The 17,125-nt window shown below is 34.3% G+C and overlaps 1 protein-coding gene across 1 annotated transcript in view; it reads right to left on the minus strand.

The window, feature by feature from the left end:
• Window positions 1–14,635, minus strand: part of LOC139901986 (uncharacterized) — an 86,306-nt gene extending 71,671 nt beyond the window's left edge. Inside the window, exon 1 of the mRNA XM_071884644.1 lies at window positions 14,140–14,635. Within this exon, the coding sequence (XP_071740745.1) occupies window positions 14,140–14,635 (496 nt within the window). The remainder of the gene's footprint in view (window positions 1–14,139) is intronic.
• Between the last annotated feature and the right edge of the window lie 2,490 nt (window positions 14,636–17,125).

Here is a 17,125-nt window from a genome sequence, read left to right on the forward strand (position 1 = left end):
TAACAATATGTTGCTATCTCGAAAGAGTAGAGCTTATTACCAAGATCTTTAACTCGAGTTTTTGAACGAAACTGTTTCAGAGAGATTGAAAATAATTTTGAGCAAAGATTAGAGCAACCGCTCTGATACCAATTGTAAGTAACTAGAGGGTTGAATAGTTACTTATGATGGTATTTCATATGCCCGAGAGACATATTAAATTAATGTGGCTGGTATGTTTTGATCCAAGTCGGGTCATACCCAATAACAAGCTAATCGACACCTTATTCGTATTTGATCTTAGCGATTGGTTCGTTGATTAAACTACACGACACTTGAATTATAAGAAAAATGGTTTTATTAAATCTCTTGATATGTATATAAATTATGGATTAATTTACATAATGCGGATTTAATTATTTATTGGTTAAATAATTAAGTTATGTTACATTTTATAAAATGGGTTTTATAAATAAAGTGTACATAACATATATATTGGAAGTTTATAAAATATATTTTATAAAATCTAATTTTATAAAAGTATTTTATAAATTTGGTGGTGGCATTGGGAAGGGATGTTTTGCATGTCCAAGACTCCTTTCATTGGCTACTTTTTCCATTTCCACATGCATATGTACCAAGCCTTATTTTGGACTAGATACACATGCAAATCACATATCAAGACATTTAAAACTCTCTCTCCCTTTGACAATGATGTTGATCGAAATTTAGAGAGGAAAAGAAAGGGTTCTTTTGAGTTTTAAAAGGGTAATTTCAAGTGTAGAAATCCTAACCAAACTCAAGAAGGTGTTGGTGTCAAGCTTGGTGAGACGACCCGTCCTAATCCATAAGGACGAATACAATAACATATGGTTACATTGCGAGGTATTTGACCTCTAAATGATACATTTTACAAACATTGCGTTCGTTTTGTAAAAGACAAACTTTCATTATGTCGAAAGTAGACAGACATGCATACCGTTTCATAATATATATCCATACTATAAATGATTTAATAATAATCTTTTTGAACTCAACGACTCGAATGCAACGTCTTTTGAAATATGCCATGAATGCTTCAAGTAATATCTCTAAAATGAGCAAATGCACAGCAGAAGATTTCTTTAATACCTGAGAATAAACATGCTTTCAAGTGTCAACCAAAAGGTTGGTGAGTTCATAGGTTTATCATAACAATCATTTCAATAATTTTAATAGACCACAAGATTTCATTTTTATATTACACATAACCTGTGTAATAAAATAGTACGCATAACCAGCGAATTAAAATTCATTCATATGGTGAACACCTGGTAACCGACATTAACAAATGTATCTAGAATATCCCCAAATATACAGGTACACTCATCTGTATATAAAATCGAAGTACTAAAGCATCCATAACATGGATGGGATTTGTTAGGCCCAATAGATCTATCTTTAGGATTCGCATCAATTAGGGGGTCTGTTCCCTAATTCTTAGGCTACCAAGCTAAAAGGGTGATATCCGGTATAATAATTCAACCATAGAATGTAGTTTCAGTACTTGTGTCTATTTCATAAAACAGTTATAAAAACAGCGCATGTATTCTCAGTCCCAAAAATATATATCGCAAAAGCATTTAAAAAGGGAGCAAATGAAACTCACAATACTGTATTTCGTAGTAAAAATACATATGACGGCATTGAACAATTGCAAGGTTGGCCTCGGATTCACGAACCTATATCATTTATATATATATATATATATATATATATATATATATATATATATATATATATATATATATATATATATATATTAACACACATAATAAGCATGTAATAGTAATCAAACTAGTTTCTATATTAATTATATATCACATTACTTATAATAATGTATTTGTCATTTGAAATATTAAGTATATATATATATATATATATATATATATATATATATATATATATATATATATATATATATATATATATATATATGTTATATTAATATTATACTCATAAAATATATTATTAAGGATATTAATCATAATTTTAATACTTTTAATATATTTAATAATAATAATAATAATAATAATAATAATAAAAAATAATAGTAATAATAATAAGAATAAGAATAAGAATAGTACTACCTTAAGAATTAGCTTCCAAAAAAAAATGTCCCAACCCGGGCTCAAACTCGAGACCTCTCGTTCACCCGCTAACACCACTAACCATTCCTCTGCTTGTTCATTTTTGAAACAATCTTGGATTAAAAACTATGTAACCATTTATCTATCTGTTTTTCTATATTATCATCATAGTCATAATCCAAATCCTAATAATCATCAAATAACATTATCATTAAATTACCACTGTGTAATCCGTATTAAACTTGCCATCATCATTATTATACACCGTAATTATCATCTCATCATACATATCATCATGTACATGTAATCATCTTCTTCCTCATAAGATTATAACACTCATCATCATCTTCGTATCATCGATTTTTATAACATATTCAACACCATCATCGTGATCATCATTAACACAGTAATCATCAGCCAACTTAATCATAATCTTATTTTTATCACTTGAAACTCGTCCCTAGCATAGTAATTGGCCCAGAATTACTTCGGCCCAATAATAAAACAAACACACAACCCAAATTTCTCTCGATCCATTTAAATTAAAGAAGTCCAAAATATATTTGTTAATAAAGCCCGATGGTCATTAACTCAAAGGTTATCCCAAGTTTCGTATTTGTTTTCACTATTTTAACACCAATCATCAACAATTCACTTAACCTTAAAAGAAGTAGAAACAAAAGTGTATTGTGTATTGTACCATCATCATGGAAGTAGATACCGGAGCTGGGACAGCAGCTCTTTTCGTAGGAATTAAGAACATAACAGCAACAGTATGCAGTAGCGTAGTAGTAGCAGAAGTCGAAGTGAAACAGAAATATTTCAGCTGCAATCGCAGCTCTTTCAGCGAAAAAAATAATAATGAGGTGGCGGTTAATATGGTTCAAGATGAAACATAAAAATAGCCTAGTAGCAGTAGTAGTAGGTATTTGGTGGCGGTTTAATTTTTGGGCTGGTGCAGGGGGTCTTCGATCATAGTTAAGAGTGAGAGAGGTGGACGAGAGAGAGAAAGAGAGATATAGGTGGCGATTGATGGTGGTTTAGGGTGGCGGATGGTGATGTTAAAAGGTTGAAGATGGTGTTGTTCGACTTTAAATGGAGACAGAAAGACGAACAAGCTATATAGGTGATGGGTGTTCGGTGGTGGTGATGGTTATCCTAGGTGGTGGTGGCTTGTATAACTGTTGTAGTGGTGGTGGAGAAGGGAACCGATGGTGGTAGCGGTTTGAGAAGAAGGTTGTGACAATTAAAGAGGTGGTGATGCTTGTCAAAGAGTTGAAATGATTGAAGGGATACATGTGGGTTTTTATTTTACGCAGAATGCACATGTAATATGTTTGTATATGTAAGTAAAGTGGATGGTGACTTAAAACTAATCAAAGACAATGAATCCACTAAATCTATTAAAAGAATAGTGGAGCAGCCGGGTGAAAATGGATTTTAATTACCTATCCTTTTTCACGGAGCGCTATATCGTGCTTCAATGTTAATTAGTGGCGGTTTAAAAAAAAATTCTCAGAAAAATCCCGAATATTTATATTAAGTTTCTTTAATTATTTCAGTCATTATGGTATAAAATTCGGTTATTAAATGTTAAATAAAAATTACATTAATTATTCACTACCAACCCCAAGTAAAATATAAAAAGTTTTAAAATTCAACAAATAGTTCCTAAATATATTTTTAATGAGCCTATAATTTATATAGCTCACTTTCGGATCACCATTTATTTTAAAATTACATAAGTTTCTTCTTAACTCGTTTACAATCAATCGAATGACAATTGAGCATTACCTTCGTTTACTAAATAGTTTAGATATCACAAAATATATATATTCTATATACTTTATTTATATATATATATATATATTTTCATATTAATATTACTAATATAGATTTTAATATTGAAAGTAACAATAATATTATTATAACAAATATAATTTATAATTAAACTTATTATATTAAATATTATCATTACATAATAATATTTATGTAATATATATATATATATATATATATATATATACTGAATATTTATTATTTAAATATGGAATTTATATATATATATATATATATATATATATATATATACACACACATTTTGATAATAACTTAATAATTTTATATATTATATATACATATCTACATACACATAAATGTTCGTGAATCGTCAAGCACAGTCAAAAGGGTAATTGATTACTTGAATATAATTCCAAATCTTTCGAGACTCAACATTACAGATTTTGCTTATCGTGTCAGAAACATATAAAGATCAAGTTTAAATATGGTCGGAAATTTTCGGGTCGTCACACTTGGGGTATTACAACTTGCGGTTCCATCCGTTTGGAACTTGTCTTCATCATCATCTTCTTTGTTACCTCCTAACTTGGAGAAGGTATAATCTCTTAACTCACTTGTAGTTTGTAAGCATATTTCACAACTTGATCCGATTTGGGATTTGACTTTAATTGGTTAAAGAATAACATGTTTGTAATCGGTTTACACGCTTCCGCAAAGTTTATTTCTTAAATGGGTTATAAGTATTTTGGAACATGTTAAATCCCAACAATGGTATCTAGAGCCGAGGTTGTTGGAATATGCTTCGAGATGGTTATTAAACCCACTATATTTGCATTCTATGAACATGCATGATAGTAGAATGCAAAATTTTTTGGGTTTTGGGTGGTTTTTGGTTTTGGCCGAATTTATGGGGACCCAAAAATGGGTTTTGGGTTTTTCCATTTTGGTCATACTTGGTTGTATGATGATGTTCACAATCTTAGTCTTGACCTTGTGGTTGGTTATATGTTTGGTTGATTCATTATTATTCATTTGGTTTGTAATAATAATTATTCATTTGGTCATGTAATTTATTTTATATTTGGTATGTAAAATAGATTAGGTTGTATTTTCATTTTCTAGAGAAAAATGTATTAGATATATTTTTTGTAATAAGATGAAGATACAAGATGGTGACAAGGAAGAACACAAAGAGAAAGCATTTAGATGCAAGATTTAGTGGAAGATTTTGGAATCTCCAAATCTGTGTTTGTCCCCATTGACCGGTGACATTCGTCTTCTGCTAAAAAAATGTCCACCAAATTGGCTTGATTGTGAACATATTCTTTGCATGCTTGGTTGTTTATTGTTTGATTGTGGATTATATGTTTGTATGCTACAAGTTTATCTCATATATTAACAACTTGCAAAGAATTAAGCTAAAATTTAATTGGTTAAATTTGAAATGACTAAAAGGATTTAGTAGTAATAAAATTGGTTTTATTACATGACATGAAAATGAATTTTCACATGTACCACACACTAAATGCATGTTAGTGTATGGTATAAAAGTTTTCTTGAACTAGAATAAATAAACCTCAAAAACCCTTTTACATGCAAAGGAAACAAGTTTAACGCCATCCTTTTGTATGACACTTAAGCATGTTAGGGAACTCATGATGGGATAAAGGTCACCTAACTGTTATGAGCAAACTAATATGATTAAGGTGAATTTCGCATGCTTGTGGGATAAAGGTCACTTAACCACTTGTATGTTAAGTTTACATGTTTACACAAGTAGGACGACTTGATTTGGGAATCACGAACTTAGGGTCACCGAAGCATGAGGAACAAATAGGCGTTGATGGGATAAATATGCCATGCAAAAGAATTGCATGATCCCATACCTTAGAAGTTGCAAAGGGTTGCAATTGTCATATAATGACTACCTAGCTAAATCAAATAACGGGATAAAGGTCACCTAACCGGAATTTGGTTTACCGTTGGATTATAAAATTTAATATATCAATTGGATAAAAAGGGTATTGATTGTTAAATTAAAATTGATACTTAAACGAACTTTGTTAAATTTTGTAGATGGCCGCCAATAACAACAACATTTCAAACGCACCAATCAACATTGAGATCCTTACTCGAAAAGGAAAAACTCAACCATACGAATTTCATGGATTGGTATCGCAATCTAAGAATAGTCCTAAAGCTTGAGGACATGGCGTATGTGTTGAAAGACCCCATTCCCGATCAACCCGAGGAGGATGATGTTGAAGGTATGGCATATTGGGAGAAATATTGCGCCGATTCGGTGCAGGTTTCTTGCCTTATGCTTGGGACCATGATCCCCGAGCTCTAAAAGGATTTTGAGCATCATGGGGCATACGAGATGATCACTCAGTTGAAGTAGATGTTCCTTCAACAAGCTCATATTGAGCGCTTCAAAACGGTTCAAGCGCTTCATGCTTGTCGAATGGACGACTCCCAATCCGTCTCATCCTATGTTCTTAAAATGAAAATCCTAATTGATCGATTGTACCGTCTAAACTGTAACGTGTCTAATGAATTAGCCACGGACCTTATCCTCAACTCTTTGTCAAAAAGGTTTGACACATTCGTGTTGAATTACAACATGAATGGTTGGGATAAGAGCATTGGCGAATTGCATGCCATGCTTAGGACGGCCGAATCAAGCATGGGTAAATGGGCTTCACCCGTGCTTATGATCAATGAAGGTGGGTCCAAGATCGATTCCACTTCTAAGCCAAAGGTGGCTAAGAGGAAAGGACCCGCCTACCAAGGCAAGGGAAGAGGGAAGATGGTTACCCCAACCAACAAAAACAAGAAGCAAAAGGTTGCTGGTAAAGGAAACCCCAAGGAAGATCCGTGCTTTGGTTGCGGTGAAATGGGTCACTGAAAATGCAACTGCCCGATCTACCTAAAGGAGTTGAAAGAAAAGAGGGATGTAGGGCAAACCTCGGGTAATGTATACATAGTATACGTTGAGCTTAGTATTACTTCTTCTAATACATGGGTATTAGACACAGGATGTGGAACTCATATCTGCAATTCTTTGCAGGGGTTCAAAAGAAGTAAACTAGATGCGGGAACAACAAGCCTCTTCATGGGAAATGGTGCAAAGGTAGACGTAGAAGCTCAAGGAGACTTTGTTTTGAAGCTACAAACTGGTTTGGAGCTTGTTTTGAAAAATGTTTTGTATGCCCCTGATTTGACTCGAAACATTATTTCTATATCCCGTTTAAGACAATGTGGTTTTAATGATGATATCCACGTTTCTTTACATAATGTGTTCTATTTTAAGGCTTCACCTTTGAATGGTATTTATGAATTGGTTCATGATGACACATCATTCAATAGCTCAATATACCATGCAAACACCAAGAAACTCAAAAGGGATTTGAGTGATTCCTACTTATGGCATTGTCGCCTTGGTTACATAAACAAGAACCGAATGCATACACTTCAAAAGAATGGTCTTTTGAAATCAAGTGAACTAGGCTCAATTGAAGTATGTGAATCTTGTTTACAAGGCAAAATGACTAAAGCACCTTTTAAAGGGACCTATGAAAGGGCTAAAGACTTATTGGGATTAATACATTCAGATGTATGCGGACCCTTTAAGCCCATGACTAGGAATGGTGAAAGATACTTCGTTACTTTCATTGATGACTTCAGTCATTTCAGATATGTCTACTTATTAAGACACAAGGACGAAACTTTTGAAGCATTCAAAGAATATCAAAACGAAGTACAAAATCAACTCAACTAGACAATCAAGGTACTTCATACCGATAGAGGAGGTGAATACCTAAGCGATGCTTTTCAAGATCATCTTAAAAGTTGTGGGATTATCTCGCAACTTACTCCCCATGGAACACCCCAACTTAATGGAGTATCCGAAAGGAGGAACCGAACCCTAATGGATATGGTTCAATCTATGATGGCAAGAAGCTCGTTACCTCTATCATTTTGGGGTTATTGTCTATGCTCCGCGGCTCGTATTCTAAATATGGCCCCAACCAAGAAAGTGGAACGAACTCCTCATGAGATGTGGTTTGGAAAACCTCCTTCTCTATCATACTTGAAAGTATGGGGATGCGAAGCTTATCCTAAGCGCTTTGTCGCTAATAAGCTGAATACTCGATCCACGAAGTATATTTTCATAGGATATCCCAAGGATGATATGGGATACTATTTCTATGATCCAATCGAGCAAAATGTATTTGTTGCTCGGAAGGCGGAATTCCTTGAAACTAAGTTCCTTATGGAAGGTAATAGTGAAAGGAAGGTAGATCTTGAAGAGGTTCAAGATTAAGAAGATGATACACAATTGGTTGACACTAGCACTCAACATCAAAATGTTGGGAATGATCACATGGGTGATCAAAGTATACAAGACGTTCATAGATCTGGTAGGGTTAGTAGTCCTCCTGAGAGATATGGGTATCTCATGGATGATTGCTATGTGGTTGATTTGGATTAACCAACAAACTACCAAGATGCTTTATCACGGATTGATAAAGATAAATGGCAGGAAGCCATGAACGCTGAGATGCAATCCATGTATGACAACCAAGTTTGGGAACTAGTTGTACAACCTACTAGCTCCAAGTTAGTTGATTGTAAATGGCTTTTCAAGATGAAAACCGACATGCATGGAAACTTGGATACATATAAAGCTAGACTTGTAGCAAAAGGTTTCACTCAAACTCAAGGGGTTGACTATGATGAAACTTTTTCCCCTGTGGCAATGCTTAAGTCTATTAGGATATTATTTGCCATTGCTGCTCATTATGATTATGAAATATGGCAAATGGATGTCAAGACCGCTTTCCTAAATAGATATCTTAAGGAAGATGTCTATATGGTTCAGCCCGAAGGTTTTGTTGATTCAAAATATCCTAACAAAGTATGCAAGTTAAAGAAGTCAATCTACGGATTAAAACAAGCATCTAGAATGTGGAATCATCATTTTAATGAGGAGGCCAAGAAATTTGGCTTCTTTAAAAATGGTGATGAAGCTTGTGTATACAAGAAAGCTAGTGGGAGCACTATCATGTTCCTTGTACTATATGTGGATGATATATTGTTATTTGGAAATGATATTCCGCAAATGCAAGGTGTCAAAACTTAGCTAAGTAGATGCTTCTCCATTAAGGATCTTGGAGAAGCACAATACGTTTTGGGGATTGGGATCTACAGGGATAGATCCAAGAAATTGATAGGTTTGAATCAAAGTACATACATTGAAAAGGTCTTGAAGAGGTTCAAGATGGAGAACTCTAAGAAAGGTTTGGTACCTATTCAAAGAGGAACACTTCTCAGTTCATCTTAGTACCCCACCACGAAAGATGAACATGAGAGAATGAAGAATGTCCCATACACATCTGCTATTGGGTCAATCATGTATGCAATGATATGCACTAGACCGGATGTGTCATGCGCTCTTAGCTTGACAAGTGGATACCAGAATAACCCTGGAAACATTCATTAGTTTGCTGTTAAAAGTATATTGAAATACCTTATGAGGACTAAGGATATGTTTCTCATATACGGGTCTGGTGAGGAGGAACTCGCAGTAAAAGGTTATGTGGACGCGAGCTTCCAAACTGATCGAGATGATTCTAGATCACAATCCGGTTTTGTCTTCATGTTAAATGGAGGTGCGGTCTCTTGGAAGAGTTCAAAACAGGATGTTGTTGCATTATCCACTACAGAGTCAGAATACATTGATGCCTCATTGGCAGCGCAGGAAGCTGCATGGATGAAGAAATTCATCGACGATTTAGGAGTGGTCCCTTCCATTCAGGACCCTCTTGAGATCTTTTGTGACAACGAGGGTGTGATTGCTCAAATCAAGGAACTTCGTGCTCACCAAAAGACCCGTCACATTGGTCATGATCTGTGTTAAGTATTGTAATGGAACGAAGAGGTTCAAACTCATTAATATAACTATGGTGTTAATTTATTTTGAGTCATGTTCCTATTTTGCATATTTTATCCATGAATAAGCTATTATTCTAAATTCCATAGTCGATCACATTTGTGGGTACAAGTGTGAGGTTCAGACTATTATGAACTTGGATTGGTATACATTCCGATTGAATGTGGGGCAAGGTTGCTACCAAGGTTCATAGATATTTGTGGGATACAAATATTGGAAAACCCGCTCTCAAGACTTACTGAACGAAACCTTTGTGGTAGATCACATGTAATCTTGAGTAAAGGCGAATGTCATTGTATCCTCTGACCTGAGATACATATTGGGTTCGGATATTTACCAAGTATTGTGCCTTGATTCTTTCCTTCGCTATTCTGAAATATGGTAGTTCATAAGGAAGAGCTCAGGTATAATACAAAGTATATATTTAGGACGTATGTAGTCAAGATGGAATTTGTCCCTCTTATTCGTTGAGAGTCAGATGTCTAAGGCTTGATAAAGTTAAATCTAGAAGAGAGTGATCACTCTGTATCTCTTAGATTTAACATGACATCTAGGACGAAAGGATGTAATGAAAGATTCACATATTCATGTTCGAGTTGGGATCTCGAAAGGGATGATGTTATTGAATGGCATAAAGTCATAACATATTGGGAGTGATGGACGGTCGTTAGGTGGTATCCATCACTTGCATTAATTTCCTATGTTTCTCGTGCAAGTGGGAGATTGATGGTATTTCGTATGACCGAGAGACATATTAAATTAATGTGGCTAGTATGTTTTGATCCAAGTCATGTCATACCTAATAACAAGCTAATCGACATCTTATTCATATTTGATCTTAGCGATTGGTTTGTTGATCAAACTACACTTGAATTATAAGAAAATTGGTTTTCTTTAAATCTCTTGATATGTAAATAAATTATGGATTAATTTACATAATGCGGATTTAATTATTTATTGGTTAAATAATTAAGTTATATTACATTTTATAAAATGAGTTTTATAAATAAAGTGTACATAACATATATATTGGAAGTTTATAAAATATATTTTATAAAATCTAATTTTATAAATTTGGTAGTGGCATTGGGAAGGGATGTTTTGCATGTCCAAGACTCCTTTCATTGGCTACTTTTCCCATTTCTATATGCATATGTACCAAGCCTTATTTTGGACTAGATACACATGCAAATCACATATCAAGACATTTAAAACTCTCTCTCCCTTTGACAATGATGCTGACCGAAATTTAGAGAGGAAAAGAAAGGGTTCTTTTGAGTTTTAAAAGGGTAATTTCAAGTGTAGAAATCCTAACCAAACTCAAGAAGGTGTTGGTGTCAAGCTTGGGGTATTACAACTTGAGGTTACATCCATTTGGAACTTATCTTCATCATCATCTTCTTTGTTACCTCCTAACTTGGAGAAGGTATAATCTCTTAACTCACTTGTAGTTTGTAAGCATATTTTACAACTTGATCCGATTTGGGATTTGACTTTAATTGGTTAAAGAATAACATGTTTGTAATCGGTTTACACGCTTCCACAAAGTTTATTTCTTAAATGGGTTTTAAGTATTTTGGAACATGTTAAATCCCAACAACTAAGTGGTATCTTAAAACATTTTCGATATGTTTGATGATCAAAGCATACATTTTAAGTGCGAAAGCATTTGTGTTTTTTAATACAATAATGTAAATAATGTAAAATGCATAAACACAAGGATTTATAGTGGTTGGGGAGGATGTTAACTAATCCTCCTTAATCCACTCCTTGAAACATCATGTTGAGAGTTAGCTTTACTAAGATTTTCTACAAACCCGGTGGTGATTCGTTTACAACACTCGTTCTTTAATTAGCCACATTAAAAATCTTTCTATCTCGTTGAAAGATTAAGGCCTACTTAGATCACTCATATCTCCATGAGATACTAACTGTTCTTATCACAAGAACAATCAATTTCTTAAGTCCCTTTAAGGAAATTAGTTAACTAAGTAGAATGGTGTTTATATTATAAGAACAATGCCACTAACTTGATCACCTCAAGTTAAAAGCTTACAATCACTTAGAATTATTACGGGTGAAAGCTTTTGCTACTTCTTTGATTACTTCAAAGAAAGTAGCTTATAATGTAAAATCATTGATGATAAGGAATTAAGAGTGGAGTTTACATAGATTCTATCCGGGGTACAAGATAGAATATCCCTCTACGTATTAAATTCTACATCTTTAATTTGATTCAAATTCCTTCGTTAAAAGCCACAACAAACCCTGTCGATGAGCTCTTTACACGTATCAGTATCATGTCCATGATCATTGTGAAATGAGAAAAACTTCGACGTTTCACATTTATTATCATCTGATAATGGCTTCGGTTTTCTAAATGTGAAACTGAAACACTCAGTTGATAGGATTTCTTGCGGAGTTTTTGACATATTTCACACCTTTGCGAAACTTTCATGATTCCATTTGTGCGACGAATATTTTTCCTTTGGTCCACAAGACGAAAATCTATCATTGTGCAATGACCTCTGGAATTGTTGCGCGCAGATCCAGATAATTTATTTTTGTTTGTGATGATGATCATAATCATCTTTCCAACTTTTGTCCCTATTCCAACCACAAGTGCGAGTAAGACCATTTGTAGTGGTAACTCGTGTTGTGAGTTCGTGTTGTGCACTTTTTGCACTTTTTTGATGACTATGACGTGTTGTGTTGTTGAGTAGAGTAGTGGTGGTGTTTTTCAATGATTGATGAAGGTGTTTGTTGAAGATAGCCGTTAGGAAAATAATGTAATCGTTTTAGGAACTAAGTTGTTTTTCAATTTTTAGGAAAATAATGTAATCGTATGTTTGCGAATGAATGAAATAAACGACTACTTTTTATTAATGAAAATAAAGTACATTAATTCCTAAAACAATACATCAATTTAAAATTCATAAACAAAAAAATAAAATACATAACAGATTATTAATTATCAAAATTAGTATTAGCGCTACGAAATCACATTCCTTTCCAACCTAATAGGTTGCTTACTTGGGTGAGTAATCATTTTTTCATCCCTTTTCTGTAATACCCCGTCAGAATCCACTAACTGAATATTAACTCCTGGTCCCACAGTTTAGTGGTCACGCCCTCTATGTGAGACATTTCCGAAAAGTATTCGCATTAATTATCAAATCAAGTCATTTATTAACGAAAACGTAACTAGAAAACGTTTGACATAAATGACTAAATATCTTTCCATTAAAACATGTTACAAGATCAGTTCTCATGTCAATTAAATCATATCATTAAAATACAAATTCGTTTTTCATGTAAACAACGTTAATTAAGCAATCAAACGATTAATAACAACACAAGATACCATTAATTGAGCACTAGACTCTACTACACTATGTAATTGCATAAAAATCAGATTTATGAAAACTAGGGTTAGCAATTATACCTCAATTGATCAAATTGTTTATACTATCGCGTAGAGAACGATTAAAGCAACAATGTTCGTGTACAGGGTTTCTTCCAAAAACAACTTTTGATGATGGTATGGTGGTGGTGATGGCCGAGGGCCAAAGAGAGGGAGAGGGGAGGGAGATGTCGACTAAACAAGGGAGAAGAATGAGGGTTTCTAATTCTATTTTCCTTTTATAGTCCCCTTAAGCCCTAATCTCACCACTAATGACCCAATTAGCAATTTAAAGTCCAATAAGGGGTTCCATGGGGGGGGGGGGGGGTTCGGCCGTCGTTTTGCTTAATTACTCATATGCGTGTGGTCCGTTTCGAGTGTCGTTAATCGTACTGGGTCTCCGGAACGTTAACTAGTCATTGAAACAAAATCAACGGATTTAATTCACTAAATAAATAATAAATTAAATTAGTTTTTCTTAAAGTAAATAATTATTGAAAATAATTATTTCGTTGTTTTTCTGAGTTCCGTAAACTGAAAAGCTTTCTACGCGATTAACTTAATCGTAAAGTTTTCTAGTTATTTCACTTTCCGAAATAAATTCATAAATTAATATAACCTATTAATTCAAGAATCCCTCTAATAAGCATGTATTTAATTCTATTAAACACACAAGTCTAAGTAAATATCGTTAAATACTTAACAGACAAGTAACGATAGTAAAAGGAAAAAGTTGGGTTGTTACATTTTCGAAATCACAAAAATGTTATTTTCTTGAATCATGTTATGTAATACAACACAAACGTACATATGTCTTCTAATTTTGTTGAAGTCCTTAGATCTTGTCGGAGTCTTTAACATGGCAAATCTACCTTGTAGTACTCCAAATGCACGTTCAATATCTTTCCTTGCACTTTCTTGAAACCGTAAAAACTTTTTATGCTGTTCATCAATTGGATTGTGGGGAGCTTTGACCAACATAGCCCAATTTGGGTATATATCATCACCTAGGTAATACCCTCTCTCGTAGTGATGACCGTTTACATTAAACGGTGAAGGTGGAGCAGTGCACTCTTTTATAGTGTTAAACAACGGTGAATAATTTAAAACGTTAATGTCATTATTTGCACCGGCCATACCAAAGAATGCATGCAATATCCACAAATCTTGAGAAGCCACTGCTTCAAGCATAATAGATGGGCCTTTTTTATCACCTCTAGTATATTGTCCTTGCCAAGCAATTGGACAATTCTTCCATTCCCAATGCATACAATCTATACTACCGAGCATACCCGGTAGACCATGTTTTTGTTCGTGAAAATTATAAAGTCGGGCAATATCATCGGCGGTTGGTTTTCTCAAATACATGGGAGAAAACAAATGAAATACATATCTACAAAAATTATCTAGACATAAAGCAGCCGTTTCTCACCAATTTTTATGTATTCGTCAAACATATCTGGTGTAGTTCCATACGCCATTTGACGTATGGCCGCGGTGCACTTTTGTAGGATCATCAAACTTTGACTACCAACTGCGTCTGGACGTTCCCTAAAATACAAAAAATAATCGGGAATATTTGTACTATTAAAGTTACATATACCTTCGATGATTCGAAGAAATAATTCACGACTCATTTGAAAACGTCGTTTGAATTTTTTTTCCGGATACACGGGTGTTTCTGAAAAATAATCATTGTATAACCTCACAGCCGCATCTTCACGATCCCTTGCAATATAAACCCATGTTTGAGGGACTCATAAACTACTCGCTTCTCCCTCCACCTCTTCTTCCGTTAAACTCTTAATAAAATTAACCACCTTTTCATCATCGGAGTCATCAATGTTAAAATTGAACATTTTGTATGCATTTTCCATTGTTTGTTATTTTTTAAATGATAATGGAAATATAGAAAGAAAGATTTTGTGTGTGTGTAAAATGATTTAATAGAGTATGTATATATAGATAAATATAAAAATAAATTATTATTTTTTTCCAACGGATCAATCCCCAACGGTTTGATTTTTTTGGTGGCCTCAACGGCCGTTGGCTACCTCGTTGGACTCTCACCAATGCCTGAAAAATGTGACCGGCCAATGCCGGGATACGGCCGAGCTTCGGCGTTGCTGGCCTACCACATAGGCTTCAACGGGGTTGAACCTCTGGCGATACAAATGGTCTAATGTTATTATCTTCTTTGCAACGCATATAATCATAGCATACCCGCATAAGATTGGCAAAGGTGTCTAGAACAAATCTGCGCATTCTTCGCACTTTCTTGCTGATCAATCCATAATCAATGAGTTACTTAATTATGGATTGAGTGCAATGAGATTAAGATGGAGTATGGGATGTTTGATGATTATTTTGGGCCCTGATGATCGTCTTTCACTTTAGTAATCAATTTATCAACCACCCCAACCCGGTCTTGATTGTTAATTAGCATGATTCACCTTAACACAATGTAAAAGTTCCTTGGGCAAGATCACAAGAGAAAATTACAGAGGTTCGGGCAAATGGCAGAGAATTAACCACCTATAAATGAGAGGCCAAGCTCTCTATTTATAGTATTTGAAATATTCGCGGTCTGCGGATTGTCTAATCATCCGCGCAATCTTAGCGAATTAACCCGCAGTCTTTTATTAATGCGGCAACTGATCCGCTATCTTTATTTTCGGTGAATATTCCAATCCTTTTGAATACACTTCGCGTAACTTCCGTTTTTAACCTTTAATAAGTAAAATATACATATACAATGCTATGTATATGATCATGTCCCCCAGTTTATTATGATACATTTTGCGAAGCAAATGTATCATGATAAACTCTAAAAACTAAAATATGCGACTTTAATATATTTGTAATAAATTTTAATAATTTTCCATCGGTAATTTATTACCGTTGATTTTTGCAATGACAACGCGTAATAATAACAGCAACTCTGCAAAGCTGTCAAATCAGAAACGCAATAACGACTATTTAATTACCGTTGCAACGTTGCGGTAATTTTAGCGGTTAAAAATTAATCATTGCCTTTACGACTTCCTCGCCTAAATTTTAATTATAAATAGCCAATCAACTCGCGTTAACAACTTTACACTTTCACCTTCAACTTCTTAATCGATCAAAATTTACCGAAACTCACTCTTATCTTCTATCAATTCCCACCTGCAATTAATCAATTCATACTTCGCCGTTTTACAATTCATTACCAGATCCACTTATATAATCGAAAAAACGGCATCATCATCTTCCGCGAACACTCCTAACGCTTTTGTATCTTATATGACAACAGTGAAAATCGAAACCCTTCAACAGCACTACCCACTATTAGCGCAGTTTTCTCCTACTGCACCAACAGCAGAGGATAGAGCTAATGCTCCTCCAAAGAATATGATTACTATTTATGAGGCTGCTATTTCACATGCAACCTACGATTACCACTTACACCCTTCTTTCGCAGTGTATGCGAGTATTACAAGGCTGCAGTTGCTCAACTGCATCCGAACGCCGTCAACAAAATTGTGCTCTTTGAGATGTACTGCAGACCTCGCAATAAGCAACCATTACTTAACGTCTTTCGCACTTTTAACAGCCTTACGCCACATGATGCGGGATGGTATTCATTCCGCGGTCATCTTGCATGATGACTTCTCCCAAGGATTCTATTGGGAACTGGCGCGGCTCATTCTTCTTTATTAACAACACTGCCCATGTCGATAGCAACATACCAAGAACTTGGTGTACCGAGATGGTGTAACATCTTATTACCAGACCTAGCTAAAATGACCATTTTAACCTTAGGTGTATTTGTTTGTTATTATAATAATTATATGTTTATAATTATTTAGTTGTTTA

This window comes from Rutidosis leptorrhynchoides, chromosome 3 (genome assembly GCF_046630445.1).
Source record: "Rutidosis leptorrhynchoides isolate AG116_Rl617_1_P2 chromosome 3, CSIRO_AGI_Rlap_v1, whole genome shotgun sequence".
Classification (NCBI taxonomy): Eukaryota; Viridiplantae; Streptophyta; class Magnoliopsida; order Asterales; family Asteraceae; genus Rutidosis; species Rutidosis leptorrhynchoides.